Raw genomic sequence first — 19,304 nt, 5'->3', positions numbered from 1 at the left:
GGATGAATAAATCTACTGTACTGAGGCGTGTGGAGAAGAGGTGAACCCCCTTGCAGCGCAGGTAGGAATCAAAATCAGCCAGTTATCATATGTTTTCTCTCCCCTGTGCTTAGTCCTTGAGCACGGGGGCTCTCTCAGAGAGGTATTGCATTGAATGCAGCATCAGGGGGGCAAGACCTGACCCCCGCGTGAACTCTGCTGATGAGGTGAAACAGAAGGCAGAGAGAGGCTCCCCGGGCCCTGAGGGGGCTGCGGGGTGGAATGCTGCTGACTCTTCAGACGAAGAGAGAGAGACCGCAATCCTCTTCGATACTGTCCTTGATTAGGAAAAAGGATTCACTCAGTGCACCTTCACCCACCCGGCGCTCAATCTGCGAGCAGGCCAAAGCTAAATTGATACATTTTTCCTCATTAAAGTAGGAGGCCTTTGCTGCGAGTCCCTCCAGCGAGGCGGCCGTCAGAAGGGAGGAGAGAGACTGAGAGGCACTGAGGTTAAGGGCAGAATGTCTTCCCTGCCCTCCTCTCCTCCCGTGATTTGATTAGGACTTCAGTCATCGATACATAAACCGTGTTTAGAACCTCCTAATGCATGTGTTTCAACCAAAGACAACATGCAGTGCATTATATCAGGCTGCATGAAGCCCGTATCGTCGTCTAATAATGTTTAATGGGACCGGGAATTTATGCAGGAGTGATTGAGGATTTTTTTATTTTTTTATGTCAATCAGGTTAAACAACAAATCTCTGGCTCGAGATAAAAGCTTTACAACTGAGCGACGGATACAAACTTTAATAAACAGGTAAATATTTCAGATCACAGATTTGGATTCTGGAAATTCAGTTATATTGCGACTTTAATGCAGTGCGGAGATATCTGGTGTTTCTCCCTTTTATTGCTTGGCTTAGTCGTCTCCACTCGATGCAATTTAGTGGAAAAAAAATAAATACAATTCTGTGCTTCTACGCAGGATTAGATGTCAAGTCATTCTAGGCTCCGGTTGGCTCTATTCCTACGTTTAGACATCGCAGGCCGGCCACTGTTAAGACACTAAGGGGCTAAATTTACTATGTGACATCGGCTTCCCCCTGGGCAGCCATAAGCAGCATATACAGCGACCCTGAATTTCCCTTTTCTAGATTTACTACCACTATTCAAATGCTTAACTGCAGATACAATGATCCTCTAATCGCTGGGGATGGTTTTCAGCTGCTTCACTGACAGAGACAAAAAAAGAAGAAAGAAAAGAAACAGTAGTAGGAATATAAATACCAACAATGGAGGAGGCTCGGGCCCACAGGAGAGCCTGCATTTGTGTGATAAAAACGGGATATAACACAATCAACGACAGAGCCTGGAGGGAAAAACACTCAGAGAAAATCGACGCACTCGCTCTCTGAATGTACAGTTATTACAACTTTAAAATGCTCCTGTTATTTCCACTAAAATGCTTTAAATATAATTTTAACAATAATGGTAAGTAAGTATGTTCGCGAGGACCGTGTTATTGCACTACGCCGCCTGAGCTTCTATCTCGTGCCCATTACCTCTCGATATAATTGGTCTTATTTTATTGTCACTGCTGTTACATATTGGGCCAATAAACAATTATATGATGCTATCATTCTTTGACTCCTTCCATTAATCACAGACGAGTCCAACGGGCAACAGGTGCTACAGGAAAGATGTTCTGCCACGGAAAATAAAGCCAAACGCCCGTTAAAATCTGTTATTTCAATATATAGAAGGTGGTTTCGTTTAAAATAAGAGTATTTATTTAAATATTCTCAGTGGATCTTATTGTGATTTATATAAATAATATAATAAAAACAGATGTTCCCATTAATAAATCTCCATTTTTGCACATTTTCCTATTAAATGCCACCATAAAATGTACAGTTTGTTTTTTATTTATTTAAATTCTGTGCTCTAAAAATCATTATTACTGTGATATATTGAAAGTATTTAGGAAGGTCTCCATTCAGTCTTTCATGAATAAATACGAGTAACGGCTGAATAATTACTTAATTTGGCCTTTTTTAGTAACAAATTCCAATATGTTGTAAATCTTATTTGCTTGTTTTTCTATTTTGAAACAAGCTGAAACAAATTAAATCATAGAACTATTGTGTCAGTATATAACTTACTAAATGTGTATATATATGTTTTATCATTTCATGTAACCGGCTGAAATTTACAGGCAAGTAAGGGAATAATTGGGAAAGAATGGTTTATAAATAAATAAGTAAATAAACCCGTAAAAACATAAAACAAATCGTTGTTGTGGCGTTTCGTTGGCAGGAAAACTCTAAATCAAACTCTCTGACTTTAACTGCAGCAGAAGTAATTTAAACGGGTTTTATGATGAAATACAAATGAACCCAGAGAAAAATAAAGTGAACTCTAAACAATAAAACATTCTCATTACTTCACTATTTTTTGATTTAATGTTTCCACACATTTTGTACCGTTTTACCACACGCAGCCAAAATTACAATCACTGAACATATTTAATTAAGCAAAAAAATCCATATTAAAATCATGTTTATTTGAGGCCCATTGCATTTTTTTTGTTAATGCTGTCACTTTAATTGTTATTAGTGCTGTTTCACAAGTTGCTCTGTTGAAATACAACTTTAGTGTAGTTGTTTATAATTTATTTATAAAGACAAACAAGTTCCTCTTCCATAAAATCGACAGGCTTTTGATTGCATGTCTTTGAGATAAGCTAACTTACACATAGTCCACTAATAAATCAATAGCAAATAATTTCCATCAATCTTCCAACACCATACGAGCCCACGGCAGTCCTGTCCCAATTGGCAAACACACACACACACAATGCTGACTTCTTCCAGGCGAGCGGAGAACCCGGCGTAAAAAGGGATGCATCCTCAGCATCCCGGAATAACTCCACAAGGGCATGTTAATGACCTTAAAGTGCTACATTACAGCAACAATTAAACAGAGGGATCCCAGAGGCACTGGAAAACGGCGTGTCACTGTCTGTGTACAGGCCAACACATCTCTCCCGTCGCCATTTATTTCCCTAAGAAATCAGCGGGGCCACCTGGGCTTGGCATTGAAACTTCATTCATCTCCAGAAATGGATTCCAGTGGAGGGCAAAATCAAATTCTCATTTGCAAGGCAAGGGGAGAAAGAGAGGGAGTGAATGCAGGAGGTACCTGGGAACGCTAACCTCTGGGTGAACCCGCCGCATCTGATAGTTTTGCTATTTGTCTGTGACATTGACAGCTCTGGGGGAGATTAGGAGCCACCCTGCCCCAGCTTCCCACTTTGCATTCTGCCTATGTGCCTCTTTACAGATGGACTGCTGCACATTTACCTTCGCCTGTTTTCCCTGGGTTTCAACACGGCGCTACACCAGAGGCAACAGAGGGATGTAATTATATGCAATGCTACAATAAAACAAAGCAAATGAGGGGAGAGCTACATCAGAGGGCTTACAAAAAAAAGGGGAGGATGCAAAAACTACACGGTGTGGCTTTTGGTGGGGGTGAAGCTGAGAGATGAGAGTGATGGATGCCCTTCGGTTAAATACGTCCAAATCCCCCCTTCAAGCCGCTCTCTTCTTGCCAGGCAGTGTGAGTGAGTGTGTGAGAGAGAGTGTACAAGATTAATAGTGTAAACAGCGAGGGAGAGAGGGAGAGAAAGGCAGCAGGGAAAGAGAGAGAAAGAAAAGACTATCAGCATCTGCAGCAGCACAGTAGCCCTAGGGGAATAGTGTGAACTTTTGAACCCTGGTGGCAAGCAGTCGCAGCGATGCACAGAGCCTGCTCCTGCCTCGTAATGTGTGTGTGCGCGTGTGTGTGTGTTTCTAGAAAAGCACATCAGCTGCAACTGAGAGAGGAAAGGAGAGCGAAGGAGAATGAGGAAGACTGGAGGTCATTAACATATTCCTCGCTTCCTTGCAAACGAGCTGCTGCTCCCCAAATGTCACGAAATCCATACACCGATGAACGCCGTGAAGAATGGATCTCCAGGCGGATATTCTGACGGATAGATACAGTAGATGTTTATCAGGGAAACTCCAAAAGAAACTTTGTGACTGATGGGTCGTTGTGTGACAGGAAGCACAATCATTCACACAACTCTGGACTGCAGTGCAGACGGGTCACAGGTTGGTCAAGAGAAGAGGTCAAGGGTCAAGAGTTCAGTACGTGGGCAGACAGCATGACCACGGGCCAACAAACCTGCGAGGAGGTCATCAACGTAGACCCAAAATACTACCCAGGTGCTGCATATACACTAGAAAGAAACGAGACAAGTGCGACTAAGCTATGTTTCAACACTTTTGTCCTTATAATGTCATTCATTCCTATGAAGCACACAGAAACTTGCTCTTTCTCCACGACTTAATTTGCCTTCAAACACAGCCAAGGGGCCAGTTGGCACTTTAAACATTGCTGATTAACCCTCTAATGGAGCATCAATCCTTCAGCTGGCCTCGTTTTTCCTCCCAGCCAAGAGACTCCGGGCATGCACCCTCAAAAGCACTTCACTTTATATAGCTTTTTCAAGCTTCAGCCAAAATGACAAAATTTAGATTTAATATTCTATTTACCAGCACTGTGTAATAATGTTGTTACTGTGCATTGGCGCCTCATATTCAAATGGGAAATATGCAACAGCGAGACATAAATTCAAATTGGTTATCCTACTGCATTCTGTTGCAAGTAATTGGTTTAGGAAATTGGGTCGGCACAGTAATCACTGACAGGAGTTACATTCCTGCATTCTTTAAATAGGCCAACACAACAGAACACGTCAGCCTTTGGTGCAAGTTTAATTCATTGATTTAATATTTGGATAATTGATTTTAAATGCAAAACATTCCCCAGATCTCGTGTGTAAGACGATGATTTCTTTGTCCAAACTGTGAATGTTTGAATGGAAAAAAGTCATCTGAAGAAATCTCTTTGGGCTGACATTTTTCACTAGTTTTGAAAGTTTTAGAGACCAAATGATGAGTTGATTAAACGAGAAAATAAAAAAAATAACAGGTAGTTGTCGCCGTACCTGCCTAAATTAAAACATTTCTGATAATCTGAAGCATTGGAGATATGAGCTGTTCACTTATAAGAATATTTCTGATTCACAGAGATCTCGATGTCTCTACGTTTTCCAATATGAGCTGATATGAAAAACTTATTTTACAGAACATTTAATGTAAAATACGGTGCTTTTGGTGTTTTAGAAATGTGGTCATTGAGCCTTTTCATTATTTTTATTAATGTTTTAATATCTCAGTCAGTGTCCATTTCTAGAATTGGCTAACACTGTTATACATTTGAAATTAAATAATGATAATTATTATTTAATACAAATTAATTGTTGTATTAAAGAAAGCAGCCTTCTGAGTGCCTTTGCAGAGTCATATCTGTGCAAAATCCACGTAGGAAAAGGGTCTATTTTTCTTCTTAAGAATTCACTATAACAGCCGCTACATCAGTAATCTGTGAATTTTCCCTTCTAAAATCCGTAGCGGTCTCAAAAGTCCCGTGTTGGTGTCAGGCTCCGTTAGCCAACACAGATTATATACAGTAAATGTTAGTACTGAATGCGAGGATCATATAATTCAATAACCAATCGCAAACAGATAAAGTCCATTATGAGTGCAGCAGGAAATAACATGCACATGCACAAGTGTTGTTAATAAATTCTACATCCACACCTGAGGAAATACAGAGTACGTGGTGCATCGTAACAGAATCATTACAATTACGAGGAAGAAGAACAGAGAGACGGATCAAAAGCATCATCTTTTCTACACGCCTCCTGAAACAAAGCTCTTCCTGCAGTCATCTGTCAGCGCTGCAGCTTCCCAGCAAACATCCCCGAGAGCCCAGCGGTGCTCCCCCCAATCAAAGAAAAACAAACAGGCCATTTCAACTTCGTAAACTTGACCTGCAAACAGCATGACAGGGCTAAATGCCCCACATCTACGGCTGTCTCCTGGGGTCTATATATATATTTATGTGTGAGTGTGTGTGTAAAAGAGATTCTACATGCCAGAGGGAGACATTTTGTGTATACGTGTTTGTTTATGTATGCCAATGTATGGGAATGGCAGATGAAAAAAAAAAAAATGCTGATGAAAATGTGTGTGAGCCCCAAATAGCTGAGAGGAAAGAGAGAGAGAGAGAGGTAGGTGGTGAAGGGGGCAGACGAGGCTGGGGTGAGGCTGCAGGCGCGGTCAGGTCACCGGTGCGGTCGGCGGGTGAAACTCAGTTCACATTACCATGCAGACACCCGGGCTAACAATGGAGGCTCCATCTGTTCCTGTCAGCCATTACAAATCTGGTGTCACCCAGTCCGCTGAAGACAACAGGCCACTGCATCTAATCAAACGGCACAGGCTCCTCCTGCGTGTAAAGGCAACCATCGACTTCACACTCACTCACTCTCTGGTTAGGGAACAGAGAGCAGCGAGAAGGCAGGCAGTCGATTACCGCGGATAATACGTTCTCCGAGTCACAAAGTCTCTATTGTGTACAGTAGCCTCAAACAAAATGACACAATTAAACAACAAAAAAGTTCATTTTCCATCTTCTCTTTAAATGCTTTTCTATAAATCACAAAATTGCCATTTATTTTTGTGACAAAAGGTGCAGATTTTTACATTAAAAAGGAATAAAAGAAAATCCGAATTTTCACCGTGGATGACTGTTCCTCCAAAAATGGCTCTGATTTCATTAAGTGGTCATGCCCATTATTTCCCACAAACACTCCCTCTTCCATTGAAACAGACCGCCCAGCAGAAAAGTGTGAGCCGCTTCTTTCAGCTGGCAGTGAACAGAGAGTGAACTATGAACTCCACATGCCCTTTCAGTGAGGACACAGGCCATTCACTACGCTAACATGGTTGCAGCATAAAAAGACACAGAAGCTGTGAGGTGTGAATTTGTCTTACAAAATCAAATGTTATGATTATTGATCCAACAATAAAGTGTGTGTTTTTTTTCCAAAGCGTAGTTGTTTAGCGTCGAGGGACGTTCGATATTCAAAGCGAAATGCAAATGAAAGAAAAGGCAGATTCTGGTAGTGCTGCATAATTGGCTATTTCTCACATTTAACAGCAACAATAGCGTGACACAATGTTCGAGCTTTAACAACTATCGCATCCGCAGTAACAGACGGCGTAGTTTGTAGTTGGGTGTGTTATCGTTATAGCCTTAAGGGGAATTTTTTAAGCATTTTATTGTTTGATTTAGTTGGTTTCCCCGAGGAAATCTCGCCTTATTTATTCTTAAATGCACAAATTAAAAAAAAATGAATTATGATTGTCTTGTGGTCTATCTTCCCACCATCTGCCGTGATTTGTTTACTCTATTTTTCCAAAGTTGCAGAGAAAGGCGGCGGTTTCTCTTCTGTGAGAAGACAGAAGAGTTCATTAAGACATTTCCAAATAAGGAGAAGGTTTTTTTGACTACATCCAGCTGGCATTAACTATGGGTATCACAAAACGAGTGCAAACGGTGACAACATGTTCTTTCTTTTCTTACGGGGAAATTCCACATAAAAAGAAAGCACAGGGTATAGATGGGCACCTGAGGCAGCCAAGTCAATAATGCCCACCTGCGGCATGTCACGTCAAGGGCTATTAGCTGGAGCATAGAGTCAGAAATACAAAAAGTCTGAACGGGAGGGAGGGCAAGTCCAAGAAGGCGAAGATAGAGAGAAAGATTGATAAAGAGGGAGAGAGGGATGGAACACACATGGCCCCTCAGGTACAGTGTTGTATTTCAAACCCGGTTGTGAAAGAATAGAGGGGCTCGGGCTCAATCAATCACTGCATTAGCCTGCAGCTACAAAGCCTCCTCTCTGTGTGGGCCGCCTCCATGCCTCCCACAGTCCACACATACAGCTGAGGGGGACAGATCAGGAGCTGACGACCTGCCACTGGAGGGAGCTCTAGGTCCCCAATCAGGCCTTTGTGAACCACCAGCCCCCGTTTTTCTGGAACATCAGGACAGCCTACCTGCACACACTGGCCAGGAGGAGGAGTCACTGATGTCACCGGAGCCAGGCAGAGAGGTAGGAGGCCAGCAGGGAGGAGGTGGTGGTGCTTGGTGGTGGTGGGGGGAAGATATTTCACAGATGGGGTCTGTTTTTTCAAATTAGGAGAGCGAAGAAACAATATACAGCAGACTGCACTTCCTGTGGAGAGGTGCAGGTGTGCCAGTGAAGATGGCGATGGTAGTTTGTTAAAACTGCATTTGTTTAGTTTTCTCAGAGGAATACCGCATTGTCTCTTGTGACACCTCCTTTTTCCTTTGTTGGGGGAGAATACCTCGCACACTGTAGCCTTTCAGCGTGTTCACACAGATCATACAGACATGTATGTTCCATTAAGGTTAACATTTCACTCCATTGTCCTTGGTTAAAAGTGATAGTGTGATATGTATAATCCGGGCTAATGTCTGCTGCTCAAATTATCCTTTTTTTTCATTTGATGTTGTGAGGGAAAAAGCCATCAGTGCTGCTTTGCCGCATATAAGACACCCACATTTAGAAATAGGCCTTTTTGAGCTCAGACCTCTGCACTGCGCAAATAGCCTAAGATCTCTTACACACGCACACACACACACACACACACTGACACACACACCCACAGGGAATTAGAATCCGGACTATTGTTCGAACTATTGTTAACTCACACTCAGGGGCTCCATCATCCTGGTAGTCAGAGGCAACTGAGGCGTCGTCCGATGGAGCAGAGCGACCTAGACTGGAACTGCGGTTGTCATCAGAACCGTCTTCGTCTCTAAAGTCGGCTGAGCGTGTGTGTGTGTGTGTGTGTGTGTGTGTGTGTGTGTGTGTTCAAGAAAATATGTATTTGGGTGAAATGAAGAGAGAGATAAAGTAAATGAGAGGGAGTGAATCAAGTTAAGAAAAGACTTTGATGGTAGAGATTCAGGGGAATTGGACTTACATTGGGGGAAGGGGAATTCTTGAGGGTTTCTGTAAAATCAAAAATAAGTGTCTGTCAAAATCTGCTGCACTGAATTGCGAAGATTTCTGTATTTTCATTATTTCACACAACTCCGCCCCAATAAAAAAAATACAGCAATTGTTTCCTGCACTGAAGACCACAAAACCTCAAGTCTTCTGTGTCAGAGCATGCGTCTCTTAAGGTGCACTGCAGGAAACGCCAGTGGAGCTGTTTCCGGAGTAAAACAACCTCACTTCTTACAAGAGTTTCAGTGTTTTTTTTTTTTTAAGGGGGGGTTCATCGAGCTTGGAAATGATATCACATTACGATTAAATCACCCAGATCAAATCTGATTATTCCATGAGATCTTTGCAAAACTTTTAATAACAATAAATAAGAGCAAGCATGAAGTCTTGAAGGTGACACCATTAAGACTAAATGAGTTCCTTCAAATGTAATTTTGCAAACTGTGTTTAAAGCAATTACAGCAACAATTAAGGTTCTTGTGCGGTAGGAGCAGCAAAAGTTAGATAATGGCGGCGTGAAATTGCACCGTGACACTTGACTAGCAAAGCTTGCAAACGCTGATTTAATGTTGCTTCTAGAGGTGGAGTCCTACCTCACATGGACGACCCTGAAGTTATTCAGTAAGACTTTCCGCGTCTCTTCGGCATTTTCACTGAGGTCCTCGTCTTGAAGGATCTCAGATACAAACAGCTCACAGTCTGCAGAGAACAGAGAACACTGTAAACACGGCACGACGAGTACTGAAACACTTTGAATAACACAAGCAGGTTTATAATGTTTATGACGGATATAACCCTCATCATTTGCTCAAAGTACGTAGGAAGAGAAGTCAGGTGGTCACTAAATATAATGACCTTTGACCAAGTTTGAGAACTGCTGTATTTCCTCCTTAAAGTCAAACTGTGCCACCACTCTTTCAGCAGATGGACAACATAAACATTTGTAATGAATTCCAACACAACAAGCTTTTTGTTATTGTTTCATTCATTTAATCCCTGTTTAATCTGTCTCGGTTTACTGTACATAAACCTTTATGTTTCTGGGTTATTCAGTAAATTAAATATGAAATAACCACGCGGTTAAGCCTATTTTTTAATACTCCGGTGTGAATTACTGTAGTACTGAGCATTTTACTACTACTTACTGTCATTAAACTAAGAACTTTAGTGCAAAATGAACATAACAGCGTCACCCAAATGACAATAATGTTGCTGTAACCCGTCCAGCGGTTGAGCTTTCCACACTGCAGTAGAAACAATATAGAAAAATCTATATAGGATAGACATTTTTGTATACTTTCGACGATGCATATCATCATATTGTCGAGCCAACGTGAACTGCACAATAAAATGCATTCCAACAAAACATCCTTGCAGTTTTCACCAGAGCTTGTTTCTACACTTGATCATTTAATCTGCACGTTTAATCCGAGGTGACACAGAGTAGAGCTGTATGTTTTGTTCCCACTGCCTTTACTGTACATGTCATTCAAATGGACACATAGGTAAAGAGGATGCAAATTGGTGTTTCAAATATTATTTAATTTGTTGTTGTCTTCTATAATGATGACTGGCATCTTGTGGTTTCACTACTACAGTGCTTCTTCAGGACCGAAAAGCGTTAAACTCCTCTGTGTGTGGCCTGACCTGTGAAAATCTTAAGACAGAGACAAAGAAGTGGTACTGAAGTGAACCACAAACTTGAAAATAGTAATATAAGTCATAGTAATATAAAGCTGGGTAGCAAGATCACCGTTTGTAAAACAGGTTGGCCTACATCACTTATCTGCTTAAATTTCTTTATGTTCTCGCATGTAACAAAAGTAATGACATATGCAAATGTTCCTTCAAAGGCCCTGTTTGATGGCCTAGCAGCACATGCAAATGTAGTGAAGACACAGTACAGTGTTTTTCCTCTTCTAGTTTTTGTTTTTCCTGAGCAACAAAATAAAGAATAAAAAAGAAAGATGTTTGGTTAGCTTAACTGTCTGTGTTCACAACCAGAAGAAATGTAATTTGTACATTTTAAATATTATTTTGTCCTGATATAGCATGCCTACTTCCACTTCGAGTCCATAGTTACACACGTATTTAGTCATAGGAGTGGAAAATAAAACTGTACTGGTTTTAAAAAAGCATTATTAAGAGTAAAAAATAAAGACGTTACCATCCAAAAGCCGCCTAATGTCGTTCGGGATTGTCCCCATCCCCGGCTTTCACCTGTCCAAGCCGAGACACTATGGTTCGCTGACTTTTCAGACTTTTTCCGCACTGTCACACTTTGATTTTTACTCCACAAGGCAGCCTATGTACACGCAGCCTCTGCCATACTGTTACAGCTCCATGACAGAAACAAGAGCCTGACACACAGCCTAGTATCTAACCACCTGTGTCCTCCTGTTCTGAGACCTAACTTCCGTGCATGCATCTAGATTTGCACAAAACGGGGTGGAGCAGGTGCACAGATGACAACTTCCTCTGCACTCTTGTTTCTCACTCGAGCCTGATGACAAGGTTTGACTGACACTGAGAAAACCCCTGTGTCTGACCGACAATACTGCTGTGGAAAGATTGATCCTGTATATTGGATACCTTTAGCAGCATCGAAGCAAAGCAAAACTGCCTGTGATAAAGATACGTATGTATATGCAGGTGTTTGTTGTGAAATGCAAAATAAGCAACTTGAAACACTCAAAAGACCTGATTATGGAAACTAATTATATGACTGGTGGTTGAAATAACATCTCTGCTTCTCTTTTTATCTCTTCTGCTTTCCCTTGTGCATATGTTCCTGTTTACCCCATAATCAAATCAAAATAGATAACAGAATTTGGGTTTGTAAATGTTGCCTACCAACCGTATCAACATTTGCCTATGTCCTGTTACATTTTACAGTGCTGTAAATAATGTAAAAATCCCTTTAGTCATACTTTCAAACCTTCATCCAAACGACCCGAGATCACACGTCCATGTTGGCAAGCGTCTGGACTGTTTGAGTGTCCTTGAGCAAGACAGTGGACCCCTGCAGCCAGCTCCAGCTGCTCGGTTGCTGATCTTTTCGCAGCCTGAGCTCCCTGCAAAGAGAGAGGACCACACAGACAATTTCCCCACTGGGATCAATAAAGTACCGCATTATATTTAAATAATTAGCCCCTTGGGTGTTTCTTCACTTAAAAAACAAAGCTTTTTAAATCTTAAAAACTGTTGAAATAATATCAAAATATCACTCCGCACAGTGATGTCTGGTTAACACAGTAGGTCCCAGTTTTATGGTGAAATAAATGACAGCCTAGCTTTGGTGTTTTTGTATTTCATCATTTTTCATACAGCCTGAAATATAACCTGTTTATTCTGCCTAAAGAACGAAAGCCTGTTTCCGCCAGTGTGATGGGGAAAAAATAACATACTGTTAGTCATTTTCATGAGATAGTATCTCAAAATATTGACTCAGTATCTCTAAATAATGACTTAGTATCTCAAAAAAAGACAGTATCTTAAAATGATGAGAAAATATCATACATATAGTAGTTCTATACATTGACTTAGTATCTCAAAAAATAAAGTATCTCAAAATAATGACTTAGTATCTCAGAATAATGACTTGGTATATCAAAATAATGACGAAATATCTCAAAATGTTGACTTAGTAGTTCTATATATTGACTTAGTTTCTAAAAAAAAGGTAGTATCTCAAATGAATGAGAAAGTATCTTACAATAATGACTTAGTATCTCAAATTAATGAGAAAGTATCTTACAATAATGACTTAGTATCTCAAATTAATGAGAAAGTATCTTACAATAATGACTTAGTATCTCAAAATAATAACAAAGTATCTCAAAATAATGACAAAGTATCTCAAATAATGACTTGGTATCTCAAAATAATGACAAAGTATCTCAAATATTGACTTAGTATCTCAAAATAATGGCAAAGTAGCTTAAATATTGACTAGCAGCTCACTATTTTGAGATACTATCTCCTTATTTTTTGAAATACTAAGTAATTATTTTAAGATACTCATTAAAATGACTTACATGGTATGTTTGTCTTCATTACATTGACGTAAATAGGCTTCCATATAAAAACGACACCAGGAAGTGGTCAAAGTACTATTTTACCTAGCCCTAAACATTTCAGTTGGCTAACTTGTTAACGTTAGCTAACCTAATTCAAGTCAGCAATGCCATGTCCCCTAACTTCACGTGTTATATTTCAGTTAAAAGTATATCTGCATAAATATATTTAATACCTGACTGACTTTCCCCACCTGTTTGTGGTTAATATCCCCACATCCGTGCCCATCAGACTCACCAGGGCCCAGTATTTCAAACGTGATCTGACAGGATTATCCTGGTCGGATTGGATTAAATCTAGATCTGATCTGAAAACTGGGTATTTCAACACAGATCAGGAGAATCCTGATCCTGAAGATCAGGATTTCAGCTCTGGTAATCCAATCCTCCCCTGAATCCAGATAAAAGGCTGATTTGGGTATTTCAAAAGTTAAGTCAGATATCTGGATCAACTTGATACCAAAATTTCAGGATCATTTGAATCCCACCTCAGAGGTGGATTTGACTTGGATTGACAAACTCTCAGCGCATACTTCTCCTAGATATTGTTACTCAAGATGTTTGTTACACTTAAGTGTTAGTGTTGTACTTCTAACAAGTAATTTAAGTAATATCAAAAAATGTAAAGCATAGTAAAATTTTTGACCACACTGTAAAACTGCTGTAAATAAAATTACAATTATTTCTCAAATTCTAGTTCACCAAACATTGTAACTTGCATGTACCAAAACAGAGAAAGACAAAGGAATGCAGGGTCCAAACAAAGTTTTATTCCAACAAAAAATAATGTGACCACTGAGGACCATGCTATTTCAAATGTCAAGCTGTTTCTCTAACAGCTTGATTGTTAATTCTGTCTCTTTTTGCTGAAGCAGCGTCAGCTTAATTTGCCGTTTGGCCAGTTCAGTCTGTTTGACTGCCCTTTCGGTCTCCATTTTGAGGAGCCTCTCATAGGCTTCCTCATCCCCGGCATGCCTCTTCCGTCGCCGTCGCTCTGGCGCTGGCTCTGGCTCTCGCCCCCGTGCCTGATGTGGTAGATAGATAAGTTTATTGGTCACATGCAAAGCTAAAACCAAGGTTTAAAAACAGTGTAGTGAAATGCAAAAAAAAACAAGCTCTCACCAATGTTGGAGAGGAATTAGGATGAAGAAATGTTTCTAATTGTGTCACTGACCAATACCATGAAAGTAATGCCACTACAAATTTAAGCAGTTTCAAGCACTGTATTCAAACTCCAATTACTTGAAAGTCTTAAATGTATCAATACAATTAAAGCATTTTCAAGGATTTCCAGCACTCACCCTGTTGTAGCTGAGTGGTCCATGGCTGTGAGTGGACTCTGAAGGTAGAAGGTGTATGAGTATCTTAATCCACAATCCCAAATTGTGTTTATGTAGCCTACACAAAAACATGATATCATCACCAGCATTAGGCTACTGTAGCATTCTGAACCTTCTGAACAAACCTTGTAGTTAATACTCAAACTGTGTTGCGTTGTGTTTTCTAAGCACTGAGCAGGTCTGTACACAATGCAGCCTGCTTATACTGTAAATCTGCCGTGTTGCAAATGACGTGACGCTAATGATAGCCGCTAATGATAGCCCGCTAGCTGCTTAACACACAAGTCAATGGAGCCGCGTTAGCTCCCGTTAGCACGGCCGCGTCTCAATTAGAGATCGCCACGGCCTGCTTTTAATAAGGTGACAATTCAAATAGTTGGCTTGCATGATGTGTTGGTTGCCGTTCGTATGGTATTAAAACCGCTACACAATAGACGACGGTTAACTTACACTTTTGACGTGAAAGTCGGCTCTCTGCTACTCCTTTCATGAAGTAGTCCACCATGTTTCAGATCCCGGAGGCGGAGACTTGAGATTGGGAAATCCGTATCCGGCCAGGTAGAGATCACAGTGATCCGATCTGCCTGTGTTTTGAAATACTCAGATAAAGTCAGCAGGATCACCGTGATCCATGACTGAGAAAAGGAGGATTTCATTATCCGGATTATTCTGATCCAGATTACAAATTTTGAAATACTGGGCCCTGGTGACTCCATCTTTTAACCGTTAAATCACGCACATAACCGTTGGTTAGTTCAGTGACCGTTAGCGATGACCGTTAGACCGGAAATAGTAATTTAGCGCCTTTATTTTCTTTTTATATATTTTTTTTTTTAAATAAACTTAAATATAAAATACAAACTTATACGAAAAATCGTCCAAAAAATACTGTGTAATCTGTGTAATTAAAATAATATATATATTTTTTGTTATATTGTTCTAGGTTTCCTATGTGACGTCGTTGGAGGCTGTTCATTAGCTAGCTTGTTTAACGGTTACCTGGCCCTCTGAAGACAGCCTACGTTTCTCCTTTTAACAACCTTATTTCTGATTAAGTTCATATATTTATCACCTAACATTACAGTAAAGGTGCAAAGGCTTGAAAAATACGTGGTTTCACTTGAATGTACACTGGCTATGAGTACGTTTTTACCTTTTACACGACGTTAGTACGGGCGAGGCGTTCAAGTGCTCATACCCTCCATGTAAATTACTGTATGTGAAAAATCGTACATCAGAGTTGTTAAAATTCAGATGACGTTTTTTAATTAATATTAGTATTTCATCGTACATTCATACATCATTCATTTTAAAATGTATTATTGAAAAGATTCCATATAAATAATACTTTTCCCACATTTTCCATAGTTATACACAATGCCAAAAATGTACATCTAAATGTAAACACATTAATTACATAAATAAAAGACACTAAAACATTAAAAAAAAATGAAATAATATATAAAAATATTTTTATTTCAATGTGAAAGTTAAATGCCTTGATGTATAAAGAACCCATGTTGTGCAGATTCTGCCTTCCTGTACCATCTTACCACTTTCAGTGCATAAAAGGAACTGGTGTTTTAGCACAGCCACACAACAATAAAATATATATATACCAGTTCAGGCTCAATTACTAAATTAGATAAATAGCTAAATTGCACATCTTGTCAAACTGGGTATCAGAAATTCTCACTTTCACTGTTTAAATTACAGTAATCTCCACTTTAATTGGTCTTTGATTTAAGCTTGAAACCTAATTAGGGTATATCTGACAACATGTGAATGCAGCATCACTAAATTGGTCCCTCACTATATCTGACAGGGCATGGATGAATGGTTTATATTACCAGTAGAGGGTGAACAGCAATGGGATGCACTGGACGGAGGTTTTTATAAAGGCCTACACGGTTGACGTAGAAATAGTGGTGGGTCTGACTATCGCCTTATTGATCCTGTATTACTGAAACACTACAAGGAAAGCCATCAAGGAACCAAAGCTCAATCAGACGCCGCTCACATCGACAGAATGCACCGGGTATCAGTCAAGGCTGCGCTGGACTAATGTGTATTCAAGCTCACAAGATAATTATTTCATATCCTGAGCAACATCACACTACACATTAACAACATTAATTTCTATTTCACAGACTAACCTGCCTGAATATTTTAACAGAAATGGGTGGAGAGAAGAAAAATAGAGGAGGCATCGATGTGTGCAGGGATAACTTGCAATTTGGGGTTTCATTTCTTAAAACAAATGTTGTTCCTGCAGTCCAAAGGCATGTAATAAGACACGCAAATGGTTTCTATGTGCCTCATCTGGCCGTTCAGTCTGATGTAACACCCTTTCAAAATAAGACTTCCGGGTCCAAACGCTCGGTTGAAACAGAACAGACACAACGGCCGAGCATGTGAACAATTACGGTCACCTCTTTCGTCAGTTAGACGTCTTTTTCATCGATACGAAAGCGGTAAAATGACAATAACAGTGTTTTTTAAAAACTTAGATCTGTTCAAACAACGGGGAACACGCCACTGCAGCAAATACAAGGCTTGGACCCGGAAATCCCGTTTTGAAAGGGTGTTACGTCACGTCTTAACAGCCGGATTATCTCAAAATGTTGCATTTTACTCTCACACATTCATTTACACAGTTTTCCTTCATGCATATGTTCAGTATTTTCCTGTATTTCATGTTGAACGCTTGATATTTCCCGACGGCCTCCTTCCCTGTCACGTCTCTACAGGAAGCCACGGGGTCAGGGCGAGTTGAGTCCCATGTCAGAATCGTCCCCACGTTGACCTGCGCCTGACTGGCCTCCCAGCAAAAAGCCCCTGTGAAGGTAAGAGGAACTGGGGTCCCCTCCCCTGGAAAAGAGGTTCCCTCCCCTTGACAGCTCCACAGAGCCCCAGCCACCTGCCTGCTGGGTCAGCCCCATATGAAAAGGGAAGCCCTTTGTAATCCGACGGGGATTACACCACCCAACAATGCACCGCTGAAAGAGCGACAAAAGCCCTGTATCAAACGCAGCTGAGGGGGAGCAAGGCTATGATCTCCCGCTACTACCAACACTGACTCCTCCGCCACCTCTCATCTCCCCAAGAGGCTCTCCCCCCCTTTAGCATTCGCTGCCCCTGTCCTCCTTCTGCCCTCTCATCTTTAGGATCTGGCCTTTTATCAGCGCATTCCTTTTCATTTGCATTGCGGTGTGGGGAGGGACAGCAGGTCTCTCTGATCTGATAGAGCCAGGAGAGAGTCAGGAGGATCCTCAGGGCATGAAGGGTGTGTGTGTGTGTGTGTGTGTGTGTGTGTGTGTATCCTGTCCTGCAAACACACACACACACACACACACACCGCATTGCATTCTCAAGATAAACTCTTTTTTTTACAGTCCAGAGGGACAAATAGTGAAGCAAACATGCCTGTCTTTCAGGCTCTGTTTGTCTTTATCTTTATTTCAGGAAAGGAAGTGATGTGATTCAGCGGCTTTAGGTATTTGTAACATTTTACAAAGTCAAAAAACAACTAGACCTACGTTATATTCTTAGTTACATCATCACAAATGTTTCCAGCAGTGTTCAAACCAGAGAAATCGGTCATTTTAATCAAAGTAACGCTCTGTTTTGTCGCCTGTCGATTGCGTCATATGCTCTTTTTTGTGTCCTCTTCATAAAATTGACTTTTTATCCACATTTAAGACACATTTTTACCAAACACCTTTTAGATTTTAGTTGTTTTTGACACTTTATTTCATCCAGATGAAAGGTTTTAGTCATCGGATGTCAGAGAAACAAAGCTGAGCGACCGTTGGCAGCAGCTCGGCCCGAACAACGTCAGACAAACGTACATGTGAAACTGCTTTATTTAGTGCTTTTTCTGGTTTTAACCGGGTCCGTTTGTTTGGGAGAGGAGGAGACGTCTGCAGATAATAACTTTAAATCATCAGAGAAACGAGCTGAGCAAACGCAACCCCTCCAGGACGTCCTGCGTCGCCGTACAGCGTCATAGAAACACAGACTTTTAACGTGGAACTGCTTCATTGAAGTGTTTTTACTGGTTTGAATCAACGGGTCCGTTTGTTTCCCATGATCCCACGCTTCTTCACGGCATCGCCAAACGTTTTGTTATGGTTTTGACTAAGAGACAACCATTTAAAATCTTAAAGTTGCAGGTTATACTCTTACCACTCGGTTAAAACCTTGGCATGAATCGCTCTGGAGGAAAAGGTGTCACCTTTAACAACAGCAAATCTCTCCGGTCTGTGCTCAGACATGGCCCTGATTTAAACTTGTCACAGCATATTCACACCCTCGATAAAGGAAATTTGGTGTTTGGCCTGGTTCTTAAGGGTCTGTTGTAAATGTTTGCGTTGCTCAAAGAAGGTAGTTTACTTTTCGGATTTCCTCAGAATCATTGTATTCCCAACCCACCCATTGCTCAAACACGTGTCAGCGTAGGGGGGCTCTGGTGGAGGGCGAGGTAAAAAAAAGGAAAGAGAAAGAAACTGATGATAGATTGAGGACACAAAAGACAGAAGAGCAAATGTGTTGCGCTAAATCTACAACCTTCAGTCAGCCACACATATTGACTGACTCGGGGCGGGTTTACCTCAGCTTGTACTCAAATCAATGTTAGCCCCTGAGAGCATTGAATAGAAAATCATTCAAATTGTATTATGTTAGGATATATGAGCCATTTCAAAATATTAATGCAGCATTATTTGAGGTGTCTGTTAAGGAGAGCAGTTACAGCTCGCAGTGCGTCGACTCGACTGAGTGATTACATACCTCTATTACATGTGATGTATGAATGCATGAGAGGGAGCTATTTTTCATTGCACAGACATTGTCCCCAGAGGCAGTTGTTAAAGAAGAATCTGTGAATTATCCCCCCTGGAACAACT

General features: G+C 40.7%; 1 protein-coding gene and 1 long non-coding RNA gene across 2 annotated transcripts in view; both read right to left on the bottom strand.

Moving 5' to 3' along the window:
- The window catches only part of skap1 (src kinase associated phosphoprotein 1), a 34,279-nt gene extending 22,939 nt beyond the window's left edge, over positions 1–11,340 (bottom strand). Inside the window, exons 1-4 of the mRNA XM_083932800.1 lie at positions 11,149–11,340; positions 9,575–9,680; positions 8,956–8,984; positions 8,681–8,797 (exon numbers count right to left, since the gene is read on the bottom strand). Of these exons, the coding sequence (XP_083788926.1) occupies positions 8,681–8,797; positions 8,956–8,984; positions 9,575–9,680; positions 11,149–11,188 (292 nt within the window). The 5' untranslated portion in view covers positions 11,189–11,340. The remainder of the gene's footprint in view (positions 1–8,680; positions 8,798–8,955; positions 8,985–9,574; positions 9,681–11,148) is intronic.
- Positions 11,341–13,807: 2,467 nt separating this feature from the next.
- LOC310960932 lies at positions 13,808–14,918 on the bottom strand. The gene is made up of 3 exons (XR_014593615.1): positions 14,848–14,918; positions 14,359–14,455; positions 13,808–14,082 (listed from the first exon to the last, which is right to left on the bottom strand). It is a non-coding gene; the product is annotated as an uncharacterized lncRNA (long non-coding RNA).
- Between the last annotated feature and the right edge of the window lie 4,386 nt (positions 14,919–19,304).

The sequence above is a fragment of the Echiichthys vipera genome, assembly GCF_963691815.1.
Source record: "Echiichthys vipera genome assembly, chromosome: 18".
NCBI lineage: Eukaryota > Metazoa > Chordata > Actinopteri > Perciformes > Trachinidae > Echiichthys > Echiichthys vipera.
This window is presented reverse-complemented; position numbering and strand designations above follow the sequence as displayed.